Below are 18,308 nucleotides of genomic sequence, written 5' to 3'. Positions count from 1 at the left end.
CCACCGCCACGGCCTCCGCCACCGCCCCTTGAGCCTCCACAGCTGCCAGTCTCCTGAGACCAGCTCCCACCTGCGCTGCCTCCACTGAGTGCATGTCAGGGAGGGTGTGCTCCTTGGGGGCGCGCGGGCCTGCTGGTGACCTAGGGGCCCAGCGAGGTGGAGCGTGTGATTCTGGCAAGTGGCGATGGGCTCCAGACCCTGCAAGTCTGCCTTAAGTGGCTGTAGCGGGGACCCAGTCCAGGGAAGCAGTTCCCCACACTGAGGCTTGCAACTGCCAGTGCTGCTTGCTATGCCTCCAGGCTTGGAGTGCCCTGGGAGCCAGCGGGCCTCTTTCTTTTGGCCCCAGTTCCCCTGCTTCCTTCTGCTCTTCTGCCACCAGGAGCTTTGGAGCAGCCCCTCCTAAAGTCCTGGCCTCCTGCCCATACCCCAGGCCAAAGCCCCTTCCCAGGCTCCTGAGGCAGAAGAGAACTGTGCTGACAAAATAAAGACAGCAATGCATAGCCTGGAAAGCTGAATCCACACGTGACAACACAGAGATCAAAGGCTTAGTTAGACGTGCTCCATCAGACCCTGTCCAGACACCAGTGCCCTGTGTGTGGGGGAGTCATTCACAATCTCTCTCCTGCCTGGGACTACTGATTTTAATGATGGCATACCATGTTCTTTTGAGGAATTGTGTAATTTTCTTTTTTTTTTTTTAAACTCTTCAGATCCACTCTGAAGCCTTTCTTTTTTTTTTTTTAAAGATTTTATTTATTTGAGAGAGAGAGACAGTGAGAGAGAGCATGAGCGAGGAGAAGGTCAGAGAGCAAAGCAGACTCCCCATGGAGCTGGGAGCCTGATGTGGGACTCGATCCCGGGACTCCAGGATCACGCCCTGAGCCGAAGGCAGTCGTCCAACCAACTGCGCCACCCAGGCGTCCCGAATTGTGTAATTTTCTGAGTGAGTGAAGTGACAAACAGTACAGTCAGCAGTGTTATACTACATATTTGCAGCCCATTTTCAGGGCTCAGAGGGTTAAGCATCCCACTCCCGACTCTGGCTCACTTCATGATCTCAAGGTCCTGGGATGGAGCCTTCAGTCTGGCTCCTGGCTCAGTGCAGAGTGAACTTGACATTCTTACTCTCTCCCTCTACCCTCCCCATGCCTCCGATGGAGACTCTCAAATAAACAAATATCCTTATAATAAATAAACCTTTAAAACAAAACAAAAACAAAAACAAAACCCTCCTTACCTCAAAAGGAAGGAGGGAACCATGGGGATGAAGATGCCACCCACAAAAAGGCCCTCCTGAAAGAGCCAAAGAGGAAATGAGAGCCAAAGGACTGCAGCACGCGTCATTTAGGGATCCACTATTACCTGAAGTTCTACTGAACTGAGTTAGTGCTGACAACTTCCTCAAGTAGCTGCCGTTTACCCAAAGAACTTTTACTAATCTTGGAATTTCTTCAGCATTGACAGAAGCACAGGAGAAACCTATGCCACATGAGGAACGCACTCCAACCTCCCATCCCAGTAACTGACAGGATACACTGACAAGTTAGCTGGCCTGGTCTCAGGATGTGGCAGGCAACTAAGGAAAGGTTGACTAGCCTGTCCACGAAGGTTCCACCTTTAATTCTCCCCAGCCCCAGGAGCTAAATGGCAGAGGCTTCAGAAATAACCTACAGAAGTAACTACCCCTTGCCCCCAAAACAAAGGAGTGTGCACGCTGCCCAAAAAGGCAAAGGTGTACCTTAACACTGTCTAGAAAGAGTTTCTCATCACTGTGTAGTTTCACATTCTGCTCTGATTTCTCAAAACACTTGCCCCTGGCCATGATTATTTCACTTTTCTGTTTACTTGCTGATTTTCTCTTCTTCTCCACAGTATTCCAAATGCAATGAGAACAAGGACATTGTCTGTTTTTCCACCACTAGACACCAGAGCCCATTTGGTGGTGTGCTCCACTAAAACCTGTCAAATAAGAACAACTACCCAGGTAATTTACTGGAAGGTTACCAAGTAGACAGAAGATCAAGACAGTACCAATAAATCACTAAGTCCAATGTAATGGCAAATACAAATAAAATTACCACCGATTTGGGATAAGGGCGATCTTAGAAGCCAATAGGTTGGGTCAAATTAGATGGCTCAGAAGACATGTAGTTTTTCCATGTATTTCATGGAGAAGATTTATGAAAGACAAACACTACAGTAAAACCCATGTGCCCTAAGGAGCAAAACCACTGTGGTGGATGACCCCAAACCACAGGGAAGAAGCCTGGCTTTACTCCAGGTTAGCTACACGCCAGCCCTGTTTTCTGGGAGTTGTTCTTTTTTTTTTTTTTTTTTCAATCTGAAACTCATTACCTCAGGGAGATGCACTTTTGAGGCAAGATTAGAACTTTCATGTCTCGCTAAGGATGAATGTTTTCCCCGAAAACTTCTAAAGTACTTCATGACTATCCAAGGGCTATTGAGTTGTTAGGCTACCTGAATTTGAGGAGAGAAATGTCCAAACTTACAGCTTCAAAAAACGAGGGAGTTCCAGAAGAAAGGAAATGTTTTACAAACAATACAGTGTACCAACTTCTCATTCAATATCCTGAGTACCAACTTTTTTCCTTTTAAGACACAATTTTATGACACATCTAAAGTAAATTCCTCACTTCTCCCTGAAAAAGCTCTACAAACTTCTCAAGGAGATGGTGTGCAAATAAACATGAGTTGACCCTAGTATCCCAATAAAATCGGGCACTGAAGAATAGAAAAGTTCTAAATCCATGGGAATTACCCAACACCAAATTTTACCAACTTTCGAGTGAGTGTCACGTAAGCAGTAGCTGAGGGTTCAAATGCGGCGCTATGATCAAAGAGGCACTAATCATCTCCTGCTGCAGCAGTATCTTGGCCATCTTTACTTCCAAAAAAGACATGATTGGATTCAGAGAAGCAGCAAGACCGAAGCCAAGTACATCGAATCTACCACCGAGTCTAAGAAGTTACTCTGCTCAACACTCAAGAACGTCCACTTCACAAAAGGGTTAAGTAAAGTTGTCAATTTGCAGGGGTGGCTCATTCTAAAAGCTGATGGCATCATCCTTCATGACACTGGCAAGCCCTACTTTATCCGACTCCTCTTATCACAGAAGAAAGGGACAGAGTTTCCTCCCCACCCACAGCCACCTTCAATATACACCCCTTTATTTCCTCTGTTGAAAGGCTTAGGGTAGAGTTCTCTCAGCATGGTGAGGAGGAAACCTTCCTGGCCGGGAGCAGGTGACCCCTCCAGGCTCTTAAGTTGTATCACAGAACAAACAGGAGACAACCACAGGATAGGATGGACATCTTCCCAAACTGGTTTGTGCTGATGCTTGCACAAGTCTTTAAAACAACTGAAATTCAATGAATCATGCACTTACCATGAGTGACTTCGACAAGATGGAAATCATACCTCCATCAAACTACACAATAATCACCAGCCAGGGGCCGAGTGCGATGACACAGTTAGAAAAAGGAGTGTATCCAAGACCCAAAGAGACCCTCCATATGACTGACACACCCAATGTACATCTCTGTTGCTCCCTGAACCTCCGAGGATCCTGTTCAGTATTTCCTCCTGCTTCCCTTCACATGTTCCTCTGGCGCATCTGACCTCCTTCCCATTCTGCTCCAGAGCAGACCTTATGAATCCCTACCACGAATCCACCTGGAGTACTCAACACATAAAGTACACCTGGCAATAACAATGAAAAGCTTGCAGGTGATCTTGTAGAAATCGATTCCTTTTTTCAGAAGAAATGGGAAGGAAAAGGAGGCATTCAAATTGATTCCCCTAGCCAGACTGCTCTAATCTCCCACACAGCACCTTATTTATACCTGTCTCCGAGGCTGTAAAACTTGAGTCTGCTCATCCTAGTGCCATTCTAACCAACTCCTTCCCCACCCCTCACCAATATCTTGACCAGTACCTTTCACCTCCTAGGAATTTTATAAATGCTCTTTGGGGAAGTTATTATTCTCCTCACCCAATTAAGTGACACCTGTTCTATCCTCAAAGGGTAAATACAGTTCTGTGTCCTACTGGACCTACCACTCATCAAACTCTGACTTCCTTCCTAGACTTGGTCGATTATGGCAATAAAGACCAAAATGATGAACAAACTCCAAAATGACCACGGGTCAGACCACCGGTGAGGCTGTTGTCATAATACAAATAGGAAACACCAGCTCAGAGCAATAAAACCTAACCTCTACACCAGCCAACAGGTTAACGAATCCCTTTTAAATTTTTTTGAAGATTATTTATTTATTTATTTGACAGAGAGAGAGATCACAAGCAGGCAGAGAGGCAGACAGAGAGAGAGGAAGGGAAGCAGGCCCCCTGCTGAGCAGAGAGCCTGATGTGGGACTCCATCCCAGGACCCTGAGATCGTGACCTGAGCCAAAGGCAGTGGCTTAACCCAACGAGCCACCCAGGCGCCTCCCCTTTTAATATTTTAAAAGTTATTCTAAAATCCCAAATTTTTACCTCATCCTCAGCATCCAAACCCAACAAGTTTTCTACTGTCACCAATACCAATATGCAAGACAGAAAGTATGAAATCTTTGCAGTACCAAAAAAGAATTACAAGAAAAAGACCCAGGAAGATCACAGAGCAGTAACTAGGATGGCAGGGAAATTAACCAACCGTTTCTATACCTCATGACACCTGGATGAAGACCTGTTGAAAGTCCCCTTCCCACAGGAATCCCATTTCTAGCCTAAGAAAGCCCAAATGGGGCCTGCTTTCCAATTAAATATGGCTTCAAGAATGTTTCTCCAACACCTAAACACTGACAATAACCAAGTGGTGAAAAAATAATGAATACTGTTATGCTGAAAATAAATAAATTAATTTTTTTAAAAAGATGAAACAAAAAGGCCACAGAATGTTGGTGCCACTTTTCAGAGTGTTAAGTCCTCTGATCTTGGAAATCTGAGTTCAAATCCCACTCAAGCAGAGACCTCAAAAAATTACACGAAAACCCTTAAAGAGAAGAGAGAAGTATCCTGTTCCTAAAACAGTCTGACTTCAGTAATCTCCTAGATTCGTTAAAAATCGGAATGTCACTCTCAACAGCTGTAACTCTGGAACAAACTTCGAACATTTCTATGGCTTTTAAAATCAAAACCTCTCACACGCTTCCAAAATTTGGTAAATCATATTTTTTGTAAGAAACATGTAGAAACTGAAATGCATTTCATTAGAAGATAATTATTCCCTGCAATACATCAGTATAAACTTGGTTTTGGTCTTCACTGGTAAATTTCTCAAGTTCTTAGGCGTTTCCTAGCCATTTACTTGAACATCATCTAAGGGAACACTCAAAGCAATACCACAATAAAGAGGTTTGGCCTCTGCGGGATTCTACATGTAAAAAAAAAACAAAACAGGACACATAAATTAAACATAATCACACTGCTTTAAATAACATTTCTAAACTTTCATGCCATTTGATGGAACTCCCTGTTTCAGAGAGCGAAACAAAATCTATTCAGCTCCCAGTAAGTGCTTTTTCTTTTCTTTTTTAAAAAGATTTTATTTATTTATCTGACAGACAGAGATCACAAGTAGGCAGAGAGGCAGGCAGAGAGAGAGGAGGAAGCTGGCTCCCCGCTGAGCAGAGAGCCCAATGCGGGGCCGGATCCCAGGACCCCAGGACCATGACCCCAGCTGAGCAAGGCAGCATGGTCCAGGCCCAGATGTTGCGGGGTGCCAGTGGGGGCGCCCTGTCCACTCCCCAGTCCCTGTTTCGGTCCCTGGAAAGTGTGGGTGGCTGGTGGCCCAAGCCATGTTTCCAGCCCAGGATTCCTAGGAAATTGCTATGGCTCACCAGCGCCTGTGTTTTGCTGTTTCTCCCCCACTTTTCCCCTGCTCCGGGTCCCCACTCCTCACTCCTCCTAAAGCCAAAAGGACCAGCAAACCTGCCACAGACAAAGGCTTTTGGGATTGGAGCGTCTCCACCTTCAGAAGCTGCACTGAAGCCTTGAAATGCAGTATCTGCAATGTGAGGGAAGCACCTCCACCAGATACTTGAAGATCTGGGTTAGCTTTGGCAGAAGGACTTTTGTTGCTTAAGGTGTGGGAGAGGGTGGAGCGCTATCCTTGAGGCCCTCTTTCCAACTTGTTGATGATGGCTTTTTTGCATTTGGGGGTGGTTGATGTGTGGTTTTGGTTGTGCGTATTTTGTGTGTATTTCCCCGCCACCGCCTCTCCGTGTCCCCGGATCTCCATTTTAGCAGCGCGTGCCTCCCCACACCCCGGGTGGCCCTGGAGCCTTGCAGTCACTGGCCCACAGCAAGCCCCCAGCCCTCCCTCCCCTTCCACCCCCTCAGCTCTGAGCAGGTACCTGGTCAGTGATATGCTGTACCCCCACCCACCCACCCCCGCCCCAAGCGGGAAGTGGCACTGCTGGGAGGAGAAACGCAGTCCCCCTCCCTTCCCTGAGCCCTTCCATGGCCCGACCTCAGCCGGACCTCAGCCCCTGGGCCTCAAGCTCCCAGGCCACCTCCGCTTGCACCACGGCAGCTGCCAGTCTCCCTGCCAGTCTCCCTCCAACCTGCACCGCCTTCTCCATGTGACTGATGAGGGGCAGGGCCGGGTGCTGCACGGAGTTGTGCAGTGGCGTGGCATGGCATGGCGTGGTGTGCTGTGGCATGTGCCAAGCTGTCAGTGTGCCCACCCGGGTGGGTGTGCTTGCTTGGGGCGCGGGGGCTGCTGGTGACCCGGGGGCCCGGCGAGGTGGAGCCTGGGAGCCCCACAAGCAGTGATGTGCTCTGGACCCCTGGTGTCCCCCTTACGGGGCTGCATTTTCAGTGCCTGAGTTTTGTGATCATGGGTCTTTTAAGTATGAGTTTGCCTGAGTATGTATGAGTTTTGTGATTATGTCAAATTTATTCCTAAATCATTTAAGGTTTGATGTTTTTTGTAACTGGGATTGTTCTTAATCTCTTAATCTCATTTTTGCGCTGCTCAATTTTGGTGAGTAAGACTACAACTTGACTTGAGTACTGATCCTGCATCGTGGAACTATGCTGGACATACTGAGGTCTAATGGCATTTTTGTGGATTAATTTTTTTCTATAGAAGAATTCTATAGAAGAATTTTTTTCTATAGTATCTTCTGAAAATAGAGACATTTTCACTTCTTCCACTCTTATTCATACTCCTATTATTTCGTTTTGTTGCTAAATACCCAAGATAGAATTTCCAATAAAATGTTGAATAAAAGTGGCAATTGCAGGCTTTTTTCCTTGTTCCTGACCTTAGGGAGGAACCATCTAGCCTTTTACCATTAAATATGTAAGTGTGGGTTTTCATATACAGCTTTTTATTTTTATTATTTTAAGAAAATTCTCTTTTATTCAGTTGACAGATTATCACCAAATGGTGTTGACATTTAACCACTTTCTTCTTCTATATCTATGGAGGTAATCATGTGGTTTACCCTTTATTATATTAATATGGTATATTAATTATATTGATTAAATATCATTTTATTTATTTAACAGAGAGAGAGAGAGAGAGAGAATGAGTGAGGGAACACAAGCAGAGGAAGTTGGAGAGGGAGAAACAGGCCCTCTGCCGAGCTGGGAGCCTTATGCAGGGCTTGATCCCAAGACCCCTGAGCTGAAGGTCAGGATCATGACCTGAGCTGAAGGCAGATGTCCAATGACTGAGCCACCCAGGTGCCCCTAAATATCACATTTTGAGCAAACTTTGCATACCTGAGATAAATCCTCTTTGGCCATAGCATTTTATGTGTTGCTGAATTCAGTTTACTAGCATTAGTATTGAAGATTTTTGTGTCTACAGTTCTAAGAGATATTGGTCTATAATTTCATTTTCTTGTGTTATCTTTACCTGGTTTTGGGATCTGGCTAATACTGACTCTCACAGAATGAATGCAAAGTATTCTCTCCACTTCTACTTTTTAAATGATTTTTGAGTCTTCCTTAAATGTTTTCACAGAATTCACCAGTGTGCCATATGGTCCCAGATTTTTCTTTATGGAAAGTTTTTGGATTACCTGTTTGATTATTTTACTTGTTTAAGTTCTATTCAGATTTTCTACTTTGGGGTTAAGATTAAGGAATTTGAGTCTAGGAACCTGCCAAATTTCTTTAGTTTTCTAATTTATTAGCATGCAATTGTTCCTCGTATTGCAATTTAATTCTTTTTATTTCTATAAGGCTAATAGGAATGCCTCTCTTTCATTCCAGATTTTTTCATAATTTGGTATTTTTATCTTATTTTTGGTAAGAATAGACAAAAATTTGTCAATTGCTCATCTTTTTAAAGAATTAGTTTTGGGGGCGCCTGGGTGGCTCAGTGGGTTAAAGCCTCTGCCTTTGGGCCTCAGGGTCCTGGGATCAAGCCCCTCATCAGGCTCTCTGCTCAGCAGGGAGCCTGCTTCCCTTCCTCTCTCTCTGCCTGCCTCCTGCCTACTTTTGATCTGTCTCTGTCAAACAAATAATAAAATCTTTTTTTAAAAAAAAGAATTAGCTTTTGTATATATTGATTTTCTCTGTTGTGTCTTATTTCATTTATATCTGATCTCATCTTTCAAAATTTCTTTCCTTTTGCTTGCCTTTTAACTCATTCTTCCTTTATCATGTTTTTATTTTTATTTCTTCATTTGAGAGACTGAAAGAGTGAGTGAGAAGGGAAGAGCAGAGGGACAAAAGCAGTCCTCGCTGAGCACAGAGCCCAACACGGGGCTCGAGCCCACAACCCTGAGATCATGACCTGAGCCAAAACCAAGAATTGGTCACCTAACCTACTGAGCCACCTATAAGCCCCTAATTTGTTTTTCATTTTGTCATTTCTTAAGATGATAGGTTATTAAAGTAACACTTTCTTCCTTTTTTTAAATGATTTCTAATAGATTATTTATTTATTTATTTGATAGACAGAGATCACAAGCAGGCAGAGAGGCAGGCAGAGAGAGAGAGGAGGAAGCAGGCTCCCTGCTGAGCAGAGAGCCCGACGTGGGGCTCGATCCCAGGACCCTGAGATCATGACCTGAGCTGAAGGCAGAGGCTTAAACCACTGAGCCACCCAGGCGCCCCCACTTTCTTCCTTTTTAAATATATGTTTATAATCCTAAGTTTCCCTCAAAAAAAAAAAAAAAACTTAACTGTATCCCATAAGACTTTGTATTTTATATTTTCACTTTCAAGAGATGAGCAATTGACAGATTTTTGGCTTTCATTCATCTCAAGGTATTTTCTAACTTCTACTGTGATTTCTTTTTTGACTCATGTCTCATTTAGGAGTGTGTTATTTATTTTCCACATATTTGTGAATTTTCTGTTTCCTTTTGTGAATGACTTTTATTTTATTGCATGGAGTTAGAGACCATACATTGAGTGACTTTAGTTCTTCAACATGTATACTACATTTATAGGTCTTTTGGTTTTTCGGACTGGATAATCTCAATTGATCTCTATTTATATTCCCTGATTATTTCATCTATTACTACCATTGAGCTCATCTGGAGAATATTTATTTCAGTTATAATGCAACTTTCATTTCATTCTGTTCTAATTTTATTTTTAGTATATTCTTGATTTGGTGTGGCACCATTCTTGTATTTCCTGTGTATTCTTTTTTTTTAAGATTTTATTTATTTATTTGACAGACAGAGATTACATGTAGGCAAAGAGGCAGGCAGAAAGAGAGAGAGGAGGAAGCAGGTTCCCTGCTGAGCAGAGAGCCCAGTGCTGGGCTAGATCCCAGGACCCTGGGATCATGACCTGAGCCAAAAGCAGAGGCTTTAACCCACTATGCCACCCAGGAACCCGGTGTATTCTTTAAACATGGTTTTTCTTCAGTTCTTTAACATATGGAAACATAAGAATGACAGTTTTTGTCCACGTCTTTATGCATTCAACCTATATCTGGAGTTCTTTGGAAATGGCTTTAATTCATTGTATTTTGTGTTTTTTTTCCTAGTGTATAGATAGCTATACTTCCCTGTTGCTGGAGTATTGTGCAATTTCTTGAGAAAATTAAGGTTTAAATTACATAATGTGGTAACTATAGAAAGTAGATCCTCCCCCTGGGTTTTGAAAGGTAGCCTAAACATCAAGGCCAGATCTCCTGAGACTACATTTCACTCTGTTTTCCCCCCTACATGCACATATTTGCACACTTCATATGACTGTATTTTAATTATTAAGCTGGGTAGTGGAAAGCATATGTCTATTTAATTATTTACTGCTGTTTAATTTTGATGTTATTTTCTAATTATACAATGATTCTCTTTTAGCTGCTACTCCATGGAGTGTGCATCAAGAATGCAACAAAATTCTATTGGCTTTCTTACCACAAATGCTGTTTTTCATTTCATAAATGAAATGTGAAATTTTCACAAATGTAGGCTTTCATTTGACTTGAGCTCCAAATACATAGAAAAATGGGGATTCAAATTGTGTCATGCTTTCTGCCTATGCATAATAGACATGTGATGGAAAACGGATATCGAGACAAAAGATTTAGCTTGGTTTTTAATCGTTGCACCTAAACACTGTCAGACTGCAGACAAATCAATCATTATGTTCTTACTTGGAAACTGGAAATTAACATCAGCTCTACTTAATACCTTAATATTTATGCATTTTTACATCAAATGTATTTCTACATAAAAGTTATAAAATGCATTTTATTGAGATAAAATGTGTATATTTTCTCATGTACCTACCTAGTTACTATATAATATATAGGGTTATAAATTACTTTTCCAAGGTTACACCCTCTTAAATTGCATATTTGAAAGTCAATCTTTTCTTTAGTTTTTTTCCATATGAAACTATGCAAACTTATTACACAGATGTTCTTAGTTCTATTGACAATGCCCCAAACTGGAAAACTACATGTATATACAAGTATATGCATACATAAACACATATGTATATATATACACACATACACAATGGAATACTAGTTTTTTTAAAAAATTTTCTTATTTATTTTCAGCATAACAATATTCATTATTTTTTGCACCACACCCAGTACTCCATGCAATCTGTGCACTCTCTAAAACCCACCACCTGGTTCCCCCTACCTCCCCCCCCACCAGCCCCTTCAAACCCCTCAGATTGTTTTTCAAAGTCCCTAGGCTCTCATGGTTCACCTCCCCTTCCAATTTCCCCCAACTCCCTTCTCCTCTCTATCTCCCCATGTCCTGCATGCTATTTGTTATGCTCCACATATAAGTGAAACCATATGATAATTGACTCTCTCTGCTTGACTTATTTCACTCAGCATAATCTCTTCCAGTCCCTTCCATGTTGCTACAAAAGTTGGGTATTCGTCCTTTCTGATGGAGGCATAATACTCCATAGTGTATATGGACCACATCTTCCTTATCCATTCGTCCATTGAAGGGCATCTTGGTTCTTTCCACAGTTTGGCGACCGTGGCCATTGCTGCTATAAACACTGGGGTACAGATGGCCCTTTTTATCACTACATCTGTACCTTTGGGGTAAATACCCAGGAGTGCAATGGCAGGGTCATAGGGAAGCTCTATTTTTAATTTCTTGAGGAATCTCCACACTGTTCTCCAAAGAGGCTGCACCAACTTGCATTCCCACCAACAGTGGAAGAGGGTTCCCCTTTCTCCACATCCCCTCCAACACATGTTTTTGCCTGTCTTGCTAATTTTGGCCATTCTAACTCGTGTAAGGTGATATCTCAATGTAGTTTTAATTTGAATCTCCCTGAGGGCTAGTGATGATGAACATTTTTTCATGTGTCTGATGGCCATTTATATGTCTTCATTGGAGAAGTGTCTGTTTTGCACCCAACACGAAATACACACAACCAAAACCACACATCAACCATCCGAAAATGCAAAAAAGCCATCCTCAACAAGTTGGAAAGAGGACCTCAAGGATAGCCCTCCACCCTCTCCCACACCTTAAGCAACAAAAGTCCTTCCACCAAAGCTAAGCCAGATCTTCAAGTACCTGGTGGAGGTGCCTTCCCTCACATCGCAGATGCTGCCTATGAAGGCTTCAGCGCAGCTTCTGAAGGTGCAGATGCTCTAACCCCAAAAACCTTTCTCTGCAGCAGGTTCCCTGGTCTTTCTGGCCTTCTGAGGAGTGAGGAATGGGGGAAAGGGGAGGGAAGAGACAGGGATCCAGTTAAAAAGGAGGAGAAACAGCAAAACGCAGGCACTGGTGAGCACTCGCAATTTCCCAGGCATCCAGTGCTGCAAACTTGGCTGGGAGACCCAACACCCACCCACCTTTTCCAGGGACTGAAACAGGGACTGGGGAGTGCACGGGGCGCCCCCATGGGCAGCCCACAATCTCTGGGCCCAGACCATGCTGCCTCCCACAGGCAGTGGAGATGGCAGCGGCCTGAGAGAGGCCAAGGCGGGCATGGGGAGCGGCGGACTTGTGGACTGCAGCGTGGGGCTGGGGATGGGGCCGGTAGGGGAGACGCTGGCCGGATCTGGAGGGAGCGTGTAGAGGCAGCCAGAGGCCTGTGGCGGGAAATGGGCCAGCTCCTTCCCTCTCCCCAACCAGGCTAGCTCCCTCCTTTTCTCCCTACCTGGGTAAATCTCCCTTTGCCTGGGAGGAATTGCCATGGCGGTGGCAGCGGCGGAGGGCCGCTGAGGAGGAGCTGCCAGGGCTGCTGCAACTCAGAGCCGCCAGCCTCCAGCGGGAGCGACCGCGCCCACTGCTGCCGCAGCCTCCCCCAGCCCCAAGATCTCCATTACAGCAGCGCGGGCCTCCCTCCGCCCTGGGTAGCCACGGAAACTTGTCGTCGCCAGCCCCCTCTAGCCCCCAGCCCTTCCTCCCCTTCCACCCTCTCAGCTAAGAGCAGGTACCTGGTCGGGCTCTCCTTATCGCACAAGGACAAGGGTGGGCTGTACCCCCGCACGCCCCCCTCCCAAAGGCCAAAGTAGCGCCACTGGAAGGAAAATGCCGTCCACGAAGTCCTCACAAACCGGCCCCCCTCCCTTCTCGGCGACAGTCCTCAGCACTACCTCTGCCCTTCCTCAGTTGCTGGCCTTCGGGCTCCCGCTGCCGCCGCTTGCGCAGCCCCCGCCGCCGCTCCGCCGCCTCCATCTGTGTTGCTGCCACCTGCGCCGCAGCCGCCCCTTGAGTCGCCAACACCGCTCGTGCAGCCCACGCAGTCTGCGCAGACGCCGCTGTCTGCTCCACCGCTGCTACCGCCGCTGACGCCGCCGCCGCCGTGGGAGCCCTGAACGCCCAAGCGGTTGCCGCTTGGTCAGTCCAGCTGTCTGCGCCAATGCCGCTTGCACCGCCGACACCGTCGTCTGTGTCGCCGCCCCTTCCGCAGCCAACACCGCCTGCGCCGCCGCCGATGCCGCTTGTTCCGTCCAAGCCACCTCCGTCTGCACCGCCGCTTGCGACGCCGAAGCCGCTGTCTGCACTGTCGCTGCTACCGACGCCGCTGAAGCCGCCGCTGTCTGCACCGCCGGCGTTGTCTCCGCCGAGGCCGCTTGCACCCTTGACGCCGCCGTCGGGGCCGTCGCTGGTTCCGCCGCTGACGTCGTCTGCGCCGCCACCGACGCCGCTTGTGCCGTCGCTGAAGCCGCTGCCACTGCTATCCCCGCCGTCGCCGCCGCTTATGCCGCTGCAGCTGCCGCCACCGCTTGAGCCCCGGACGCCTTCAGAGCCGAAGCCGCTTGTGCAGCCGAAGGCATTTGCCCCTATGCCGCTTGGCGCCCTCCACGCCACTGTCTGCAGCGCCACTGCTTCCGCCGCAGGGCCGCTTGCGCCTCTGACGCAGCCGCTTCTGCCGCCGCCGCTTCCGCTTCCGCCGCCGCCGCTTCCGCCGGCGCCACAGTCTGCGCCGCCAGCGGCACGAGCCTCCTTAGCGGCGACGGCGCAGCCGGCGGCTTAAGCGGCGTCTGAGGCGGTGCAGAGGGCGTTGGCCGGAGAAGAGGCGGCGGCGCAGTTGGCGGCGTCCCCAGACAAGCGGGGACGCTTCGGCGTCGGCGGCGCCAGCGGCCTGGGCTGCACAAGCGGCGTCGAGATTCAAGTGGCGGCGGCGGCGCAGACGGCGGCGGCGAAGCGGCGGCGGTGGCGGCGCCTACGGTAGCGGTGGCGGCAGAGTCGGCGGCCGCAGCGGTAACAGCCGCGGTGCAGACAGCGGCGTCGGGGGCGCAGGCGGTTGCGGTGCAGACGGCGGTGGCGGCGCAGGCGGTTGCGGCGGCGGAAGCGGCGGCACAGACGACGGCGTCGGCGGTTCAGGCTGCCTCGGGGCAGAAAGCGGTGGCGTTGTAGACGGCGGTGGCTTTGGTGGAGGCGGCATTGTCGGCGGCGGCGTAGGCGGTGTTGGCTGCGGAAGCGGCGGCGGCACAGACGACGGTGTGGGCGCTGCAAGCGGCATTGGCTCAGACAGCTGGGCTGCACAAGCGGCAACCGCTTGGGCCTCAACGGCTCCAGCAGCGGCAGCGGCGGCGGCAGCGGCGGTAGCAGCGGTGGAGCAGACGGCGGCGTCGGCGCAGACTGCGTCGGCTGCACAAGCGGTGTTGGCGACTCAAGCGGCGGCTCCGGCGCAGATGGCAGCAACGCAGATGGCGGCGGCGGGGATTGCTCAAGCGGCGGCAGCGGCAGCTCCAGCGAGGGCCAGCAACTGAGGAAGGGCAGAGGTAGGGCTGAAGACTGTCGCGCAGAAGGGAGGGGCCAGGTTTGGGAGGAATTCCTGGATGGTATTTCTCCTTCCAGTGGCGCCACTTTGGGCTTTGGGCTGGGCGGGCGGGGGTACAGCCAACCCTTGTCCTTGCACCTTAAAGAGAGTCCGACCAGGTACCTGCTCTGAGCTGAGAGGGTGGAAGGGGAGGGAGGGCTGTGGCGAGAAGGGGCTGGCGACGACAAGTCTCCGTGGCTACCCAGGGCCGAGGGAGGCGCGCGCTGCTAAAATGGAGATCCTCGGGGCTGGGGGTGGCTGCGGCTGCAGCGGGGCGGGTCGCTCCCGCTTAGGCCTGGCTGCTCTGGTGCAGCCCCCCCCCCCCCCCCCCCCCCCGGCACCGGCTCCTCAGCGGCCGTCCGCCGCTGCTGCCGTGGCCATTCCTCCCAGGGAAAGGGAGATTTACCCTGGTGAGGAGGGAGGGAGGGAGACAGCCTGGGAGGGGAGAGGGAAGGAGCCAGCCCACTCCCCGCCACTGGCCTCTGGCTGCCTCTGCGAGCCCCGTCCAGATCCAGCCAGCATCTCCTCTGCCGCCCCCCCCCCCCGCCCCGACAGCCCCACACTGCAGTCCACAAGTCCGCCCGCTCCCCGCGGCCACCGCGGCCTCTCTTGGGCCGCTGCCATCTCTGCCGCCTGTTCTAGGTAGCAGGGTCTGGGCCGAGGTTGCGGGGTGCCTTTGGGGGCACCCCGTGCACTCCCCGGTCCCTGTTTCGGTCCCTGGAAAGGGGGGGTGGTCGGTCTCTGAGCCAAGTTTGCAGCACTGGATGCCTGGGAAATTGCGAGGTCTCACCAGTGCCTGTGTTTTCTGTTTCTCCTTCTTTTTATCTGGATCCCTGTCTCTTCCCTCCCCTTTCCCCAACTCCTCACTCCTCAGAAGGCCAGAATGACCAGAGAACCTGCTGCAGAGAAAGTCTTTTGGGGTTAGAGCATCTGCACCTTCAGAAGCTGCGCTGAAGCCTTCATAGGCAGCCTCTGCCATGTGAGGGAAGGCACCTCCACCAGGTACTTGAAGATGTGGGTTAGCTTTGGTGGGAGGACTTTTGTTGCTTAAGGTGTGGGAGAGGGTGGAGGGCTATCCTTGAGGTCCTCTATTCCAACTTGTTGAGGTTGGCTTTTTTGTATTTGCAGGTGGTTGATGTGTGGTTTTGGTTGTGTGTATTTCGAGTTGGGTGCAACGGGGTCCTATTCACCGCATGACTTGTGGGAGGACATTTGTCCAAGTTTTTGTTTCATTTCTAATAGGCTGGATTGGTTTGCCACTTGTATCCATTGGGTTATTGGTATGGATGGGCTCAAAAAGAGAGGAAGCAGGGATTTTTCTGTGGATTGGAGGAGTTTAGACGTTTTCTTTTGACCATGTGTAGAATGGTTTCAATTTGCCTGTCCTGAATTACGTTTTCTTCTCCTGAGCGATTTGGTGGTGGAGGTACAGTTGTGCTGGTTGTTGTGCTTTTCCTGTCTTGAGCGGCAAATGTCTGTTCCTTTCTTGTGTTTGAAGATAAACGTTGGGGTTGGATAAAGAAAGCGTAATTTTTTGGAAAGCTGAATTGTCAGTTTGTGTTTGTTTGTTTTCTGATGATCTTCTGCAGTGGGGTGGTGGGTGTCTTTCTAGACAGTGTTAAGGTACGCATTTGTCTTTTTGGGCAGCACACAATCTTCTTTCTTTTGGAGCAAGGGGTAGTTACTTCTGTAGGTTATTGCCGTAGGCTTTGCCGTTTAGCTCATTGGGTTGGGGATAATGTAAAGTTGAGACCTTTGTATAGAGGCTAGTCTGCTTTTCCTTAGTTGCCTGCCATTTTCTGAGGCCAGGCCAGCTAAGTTGTCAGTGTATGCTGTTAGTTGCTGGGATGGGATGTTTGAGTGACGTAGGTTCATCCTGTGCTTCAGTCAATGCTGAAGAAATTCCAAGATGAATAAAAACAATTTTGGTAGGGATGCCTGGGTGGCTCAATGGGTTAAGCCACTGCTTTTGGCTCAGGTCATGATCCTGGGGTCCTGGGATGGAGTCCCGCATCGGGCTCCTGGCTCGGTGGGGAGCCTGCCTCTCTCTTCACCTCTGCCTGCCTCTCTGCCTGCTTGTGTGCTTTCTCTCTCTCTTTATGGCCCCCCCCCAAAAAAAAACCAAAACCAAAAACAAAACTATTTTGGTAAACAGCAGCTGGGTGAGGAAGTGGTCAGCACTAACTCAGTTCATTAGAACTTCAGGTAATAGTGGATCCCTGGATGTCTCCTTTGCAGTCTGAACTGAAACATGCTGTATTCTTTTGGCTCTCAGTTTCTCTTTGGCTCTGTCACCTGGGCCTTTTTGGTTGTGTTGTCTTCCTCCCCATGGGGAAGTTCCCTTCTTCTTTTTAAGGGAAGGGGGTTTTGTGTTTGTTTGTTTGTTTGTTTTTAAGGCTTATTTATTCTCTTAAAGATACTTGTTTCCTTGAGAGAGTCTCTGTGGGGGTAGGGGAGGGCAGAGGGACAGAGAGAGAATGTCAAGTACTCTCTGCACTGAGCCAGGAGCCAGACTGAGGGCTCCATCCTAGGACCCTGAGATCATGACCTGTGCCAGAGTCAGGAGTTGGATGCTTAACCCACGGAGCCACCCAGATACCCCTTTAAGTAAAGTTTTTGAACCGCAGCATATATACAGAGAAGTGCACAGATCATAAGCCAAAAGCTTGAGGAACCTTCACAAGGGGAACACACCATGTGACTTTACACCCAGGACCCCAGAGTCTGTGATAACCCTCTTGAGGGTCACTTCTGCCACGGTTCTTGACTTCCGTTGCTGGGGAGCTGTTGCGCATGTTCCTGAATTTGGTGTACGTGGAGTCATCCAGTTGGATGCACTCCTGGGCCTGCCTTACGGAGAGTCATCCGTGTTTGTGTGCGTGGTTGTGAGTTGACCAGTGCTGCTGTTTCATCCTCAGACTATTTTAGAGCTCCACTCTGCGTGTAGACCCTTAGACATCCTAGAAATAGGATAGCTCCTTGGTGCCTTTTAATTACCTGCATCCTTGAACACAGGTGTCTTCTTTCAGCTGTAGTGTAAGGATCGAGCCTGGTGTGTGGAACTTTTCTACAGCCCATAAACGGAGAAAGCTTTTGCCTCCTCAGTTGTAGAGTTCTGTCAGTCATTGCTCTTTCAAGTCATTGGTGAAGTGGATAGAAAATGCCTCCTTTCAGGGAATCGAACGGATGTTGAAAAGGTGAGACAAAGAGGTCTTCAGTGGTGGGAGGCGCACCCTTGGAATAAATGAGTCCATGGGAGGGTAGTTGGTCTGTGTGGGTACATTGGGAAAGGCCTTAGTGAATCTGGGATTTATGATTCTTGGAGGTCGTTTGTTGGGCAGGCCTCTACAGGTTAGTTGTTTGTACCCTCCTCCATCCTTTTTCAGCTCTTCCTTCACTTCAGAGGTCATCCACATCTTTTCACTTCGCCCCACAGGCTGGTAACTACCATTTACTGTATAATAACCATCACCAGCCTTATGCGTCCAGGCCCGAGGCAAGCAAATCCAACTCTCTCTGCTTGGTCAAATTAAATTACGTGGCAGTTTTCATTGCCTTTTCTTTTCTTTCTTCTTTTTTTTTAAGATTTTACTTATTTATTTGA

At 48.4% G+C, this 18,308-nt stretch overlaps 2 protein-coding genes across 4 annotated transcripts in view; one reads left to right on the top strand and one right to left on the bottom strand.

Annotated features, from left to right (window-relative positions):
- LOC122895679 (transport and Golgi organization protein 1 homolog) overlaps positions 1-13,778 on the bottom strand; it is a 45,961-nt gene extending 32,183 nt beyond the window's left edge. The window contains exons 1-2 of one of the 3 annotated variants that reach the window (XM_044233257.1): positions 13,032-13,778; positions 12,004-12,131 (exon numbers count right to left, since the gene is read on the bottom strand). The gene's annotated coding sequence lies outside the window, so the exon portion shown is untranslated. The remainder of the gene's footprint in view (positions 1-12,003; positions 12,132-13,031) is intronic. The other 2 variants (XM_044233259.1, XM_044233260.1) reach the window with 2 other exon arrangements.
- Positions 13,298-15,858, top strand: LOC122896033 (translation initiation factor IF-2-like). Its single transcript, XM_044233974.1, has 3 exons — positions 13,298-13,857; positions 13,904-14,666; positions 15,579-15,858. The coding sequence occupies exons 1-2, from the start codon at positions 13,298-13,300 to the stop codon at positions 14,652-14,654; spliced, it is 1,311 nt and encodes a 436-aa protein (XP_044089909.1). The 3' UTR covers positions 14,655-14,666; positions 15,579-15,858.
- Positions 15,859-18,308: the final 2,450 nt, after the last annotated feature.

Source organism: Neovison vison, chromosome 14 (assembly GCF_020171115.1).
Source record: "Neovison vison isolate M4711 chromosome 14, ASM_NN_V1, whole genome shotgun sequence".
NCBI classification, from domain to species: Eukaryota; Metazoa; Chordata; class Mammalia; order Carnivora; family Mustelidae; genus Neogale; species Neogale vison.
This window is presented reverse-complemented; position numbering and strand designations above follow the sequence as displayed.

What these genes read in the sequence shown, in the direction of transcription:
- LOC122896033 (XM_044233974.1), top strand. Translation starts at nt 13,298, where the DNA reads ATGCCGCTTGCACCGCCGACACCGTCGTCTGTGTCGCCGCCCCTTCCG. An exon ending in CCGCTTCCGCCGGCGCCACA is followed by an intron (nt 13,858 to 13,903) that starts GTCTGCGCCGCC and finishes GCGACGGCGCAG; the next exon opens with CCGGCGGCTTAAGCGGCGTC.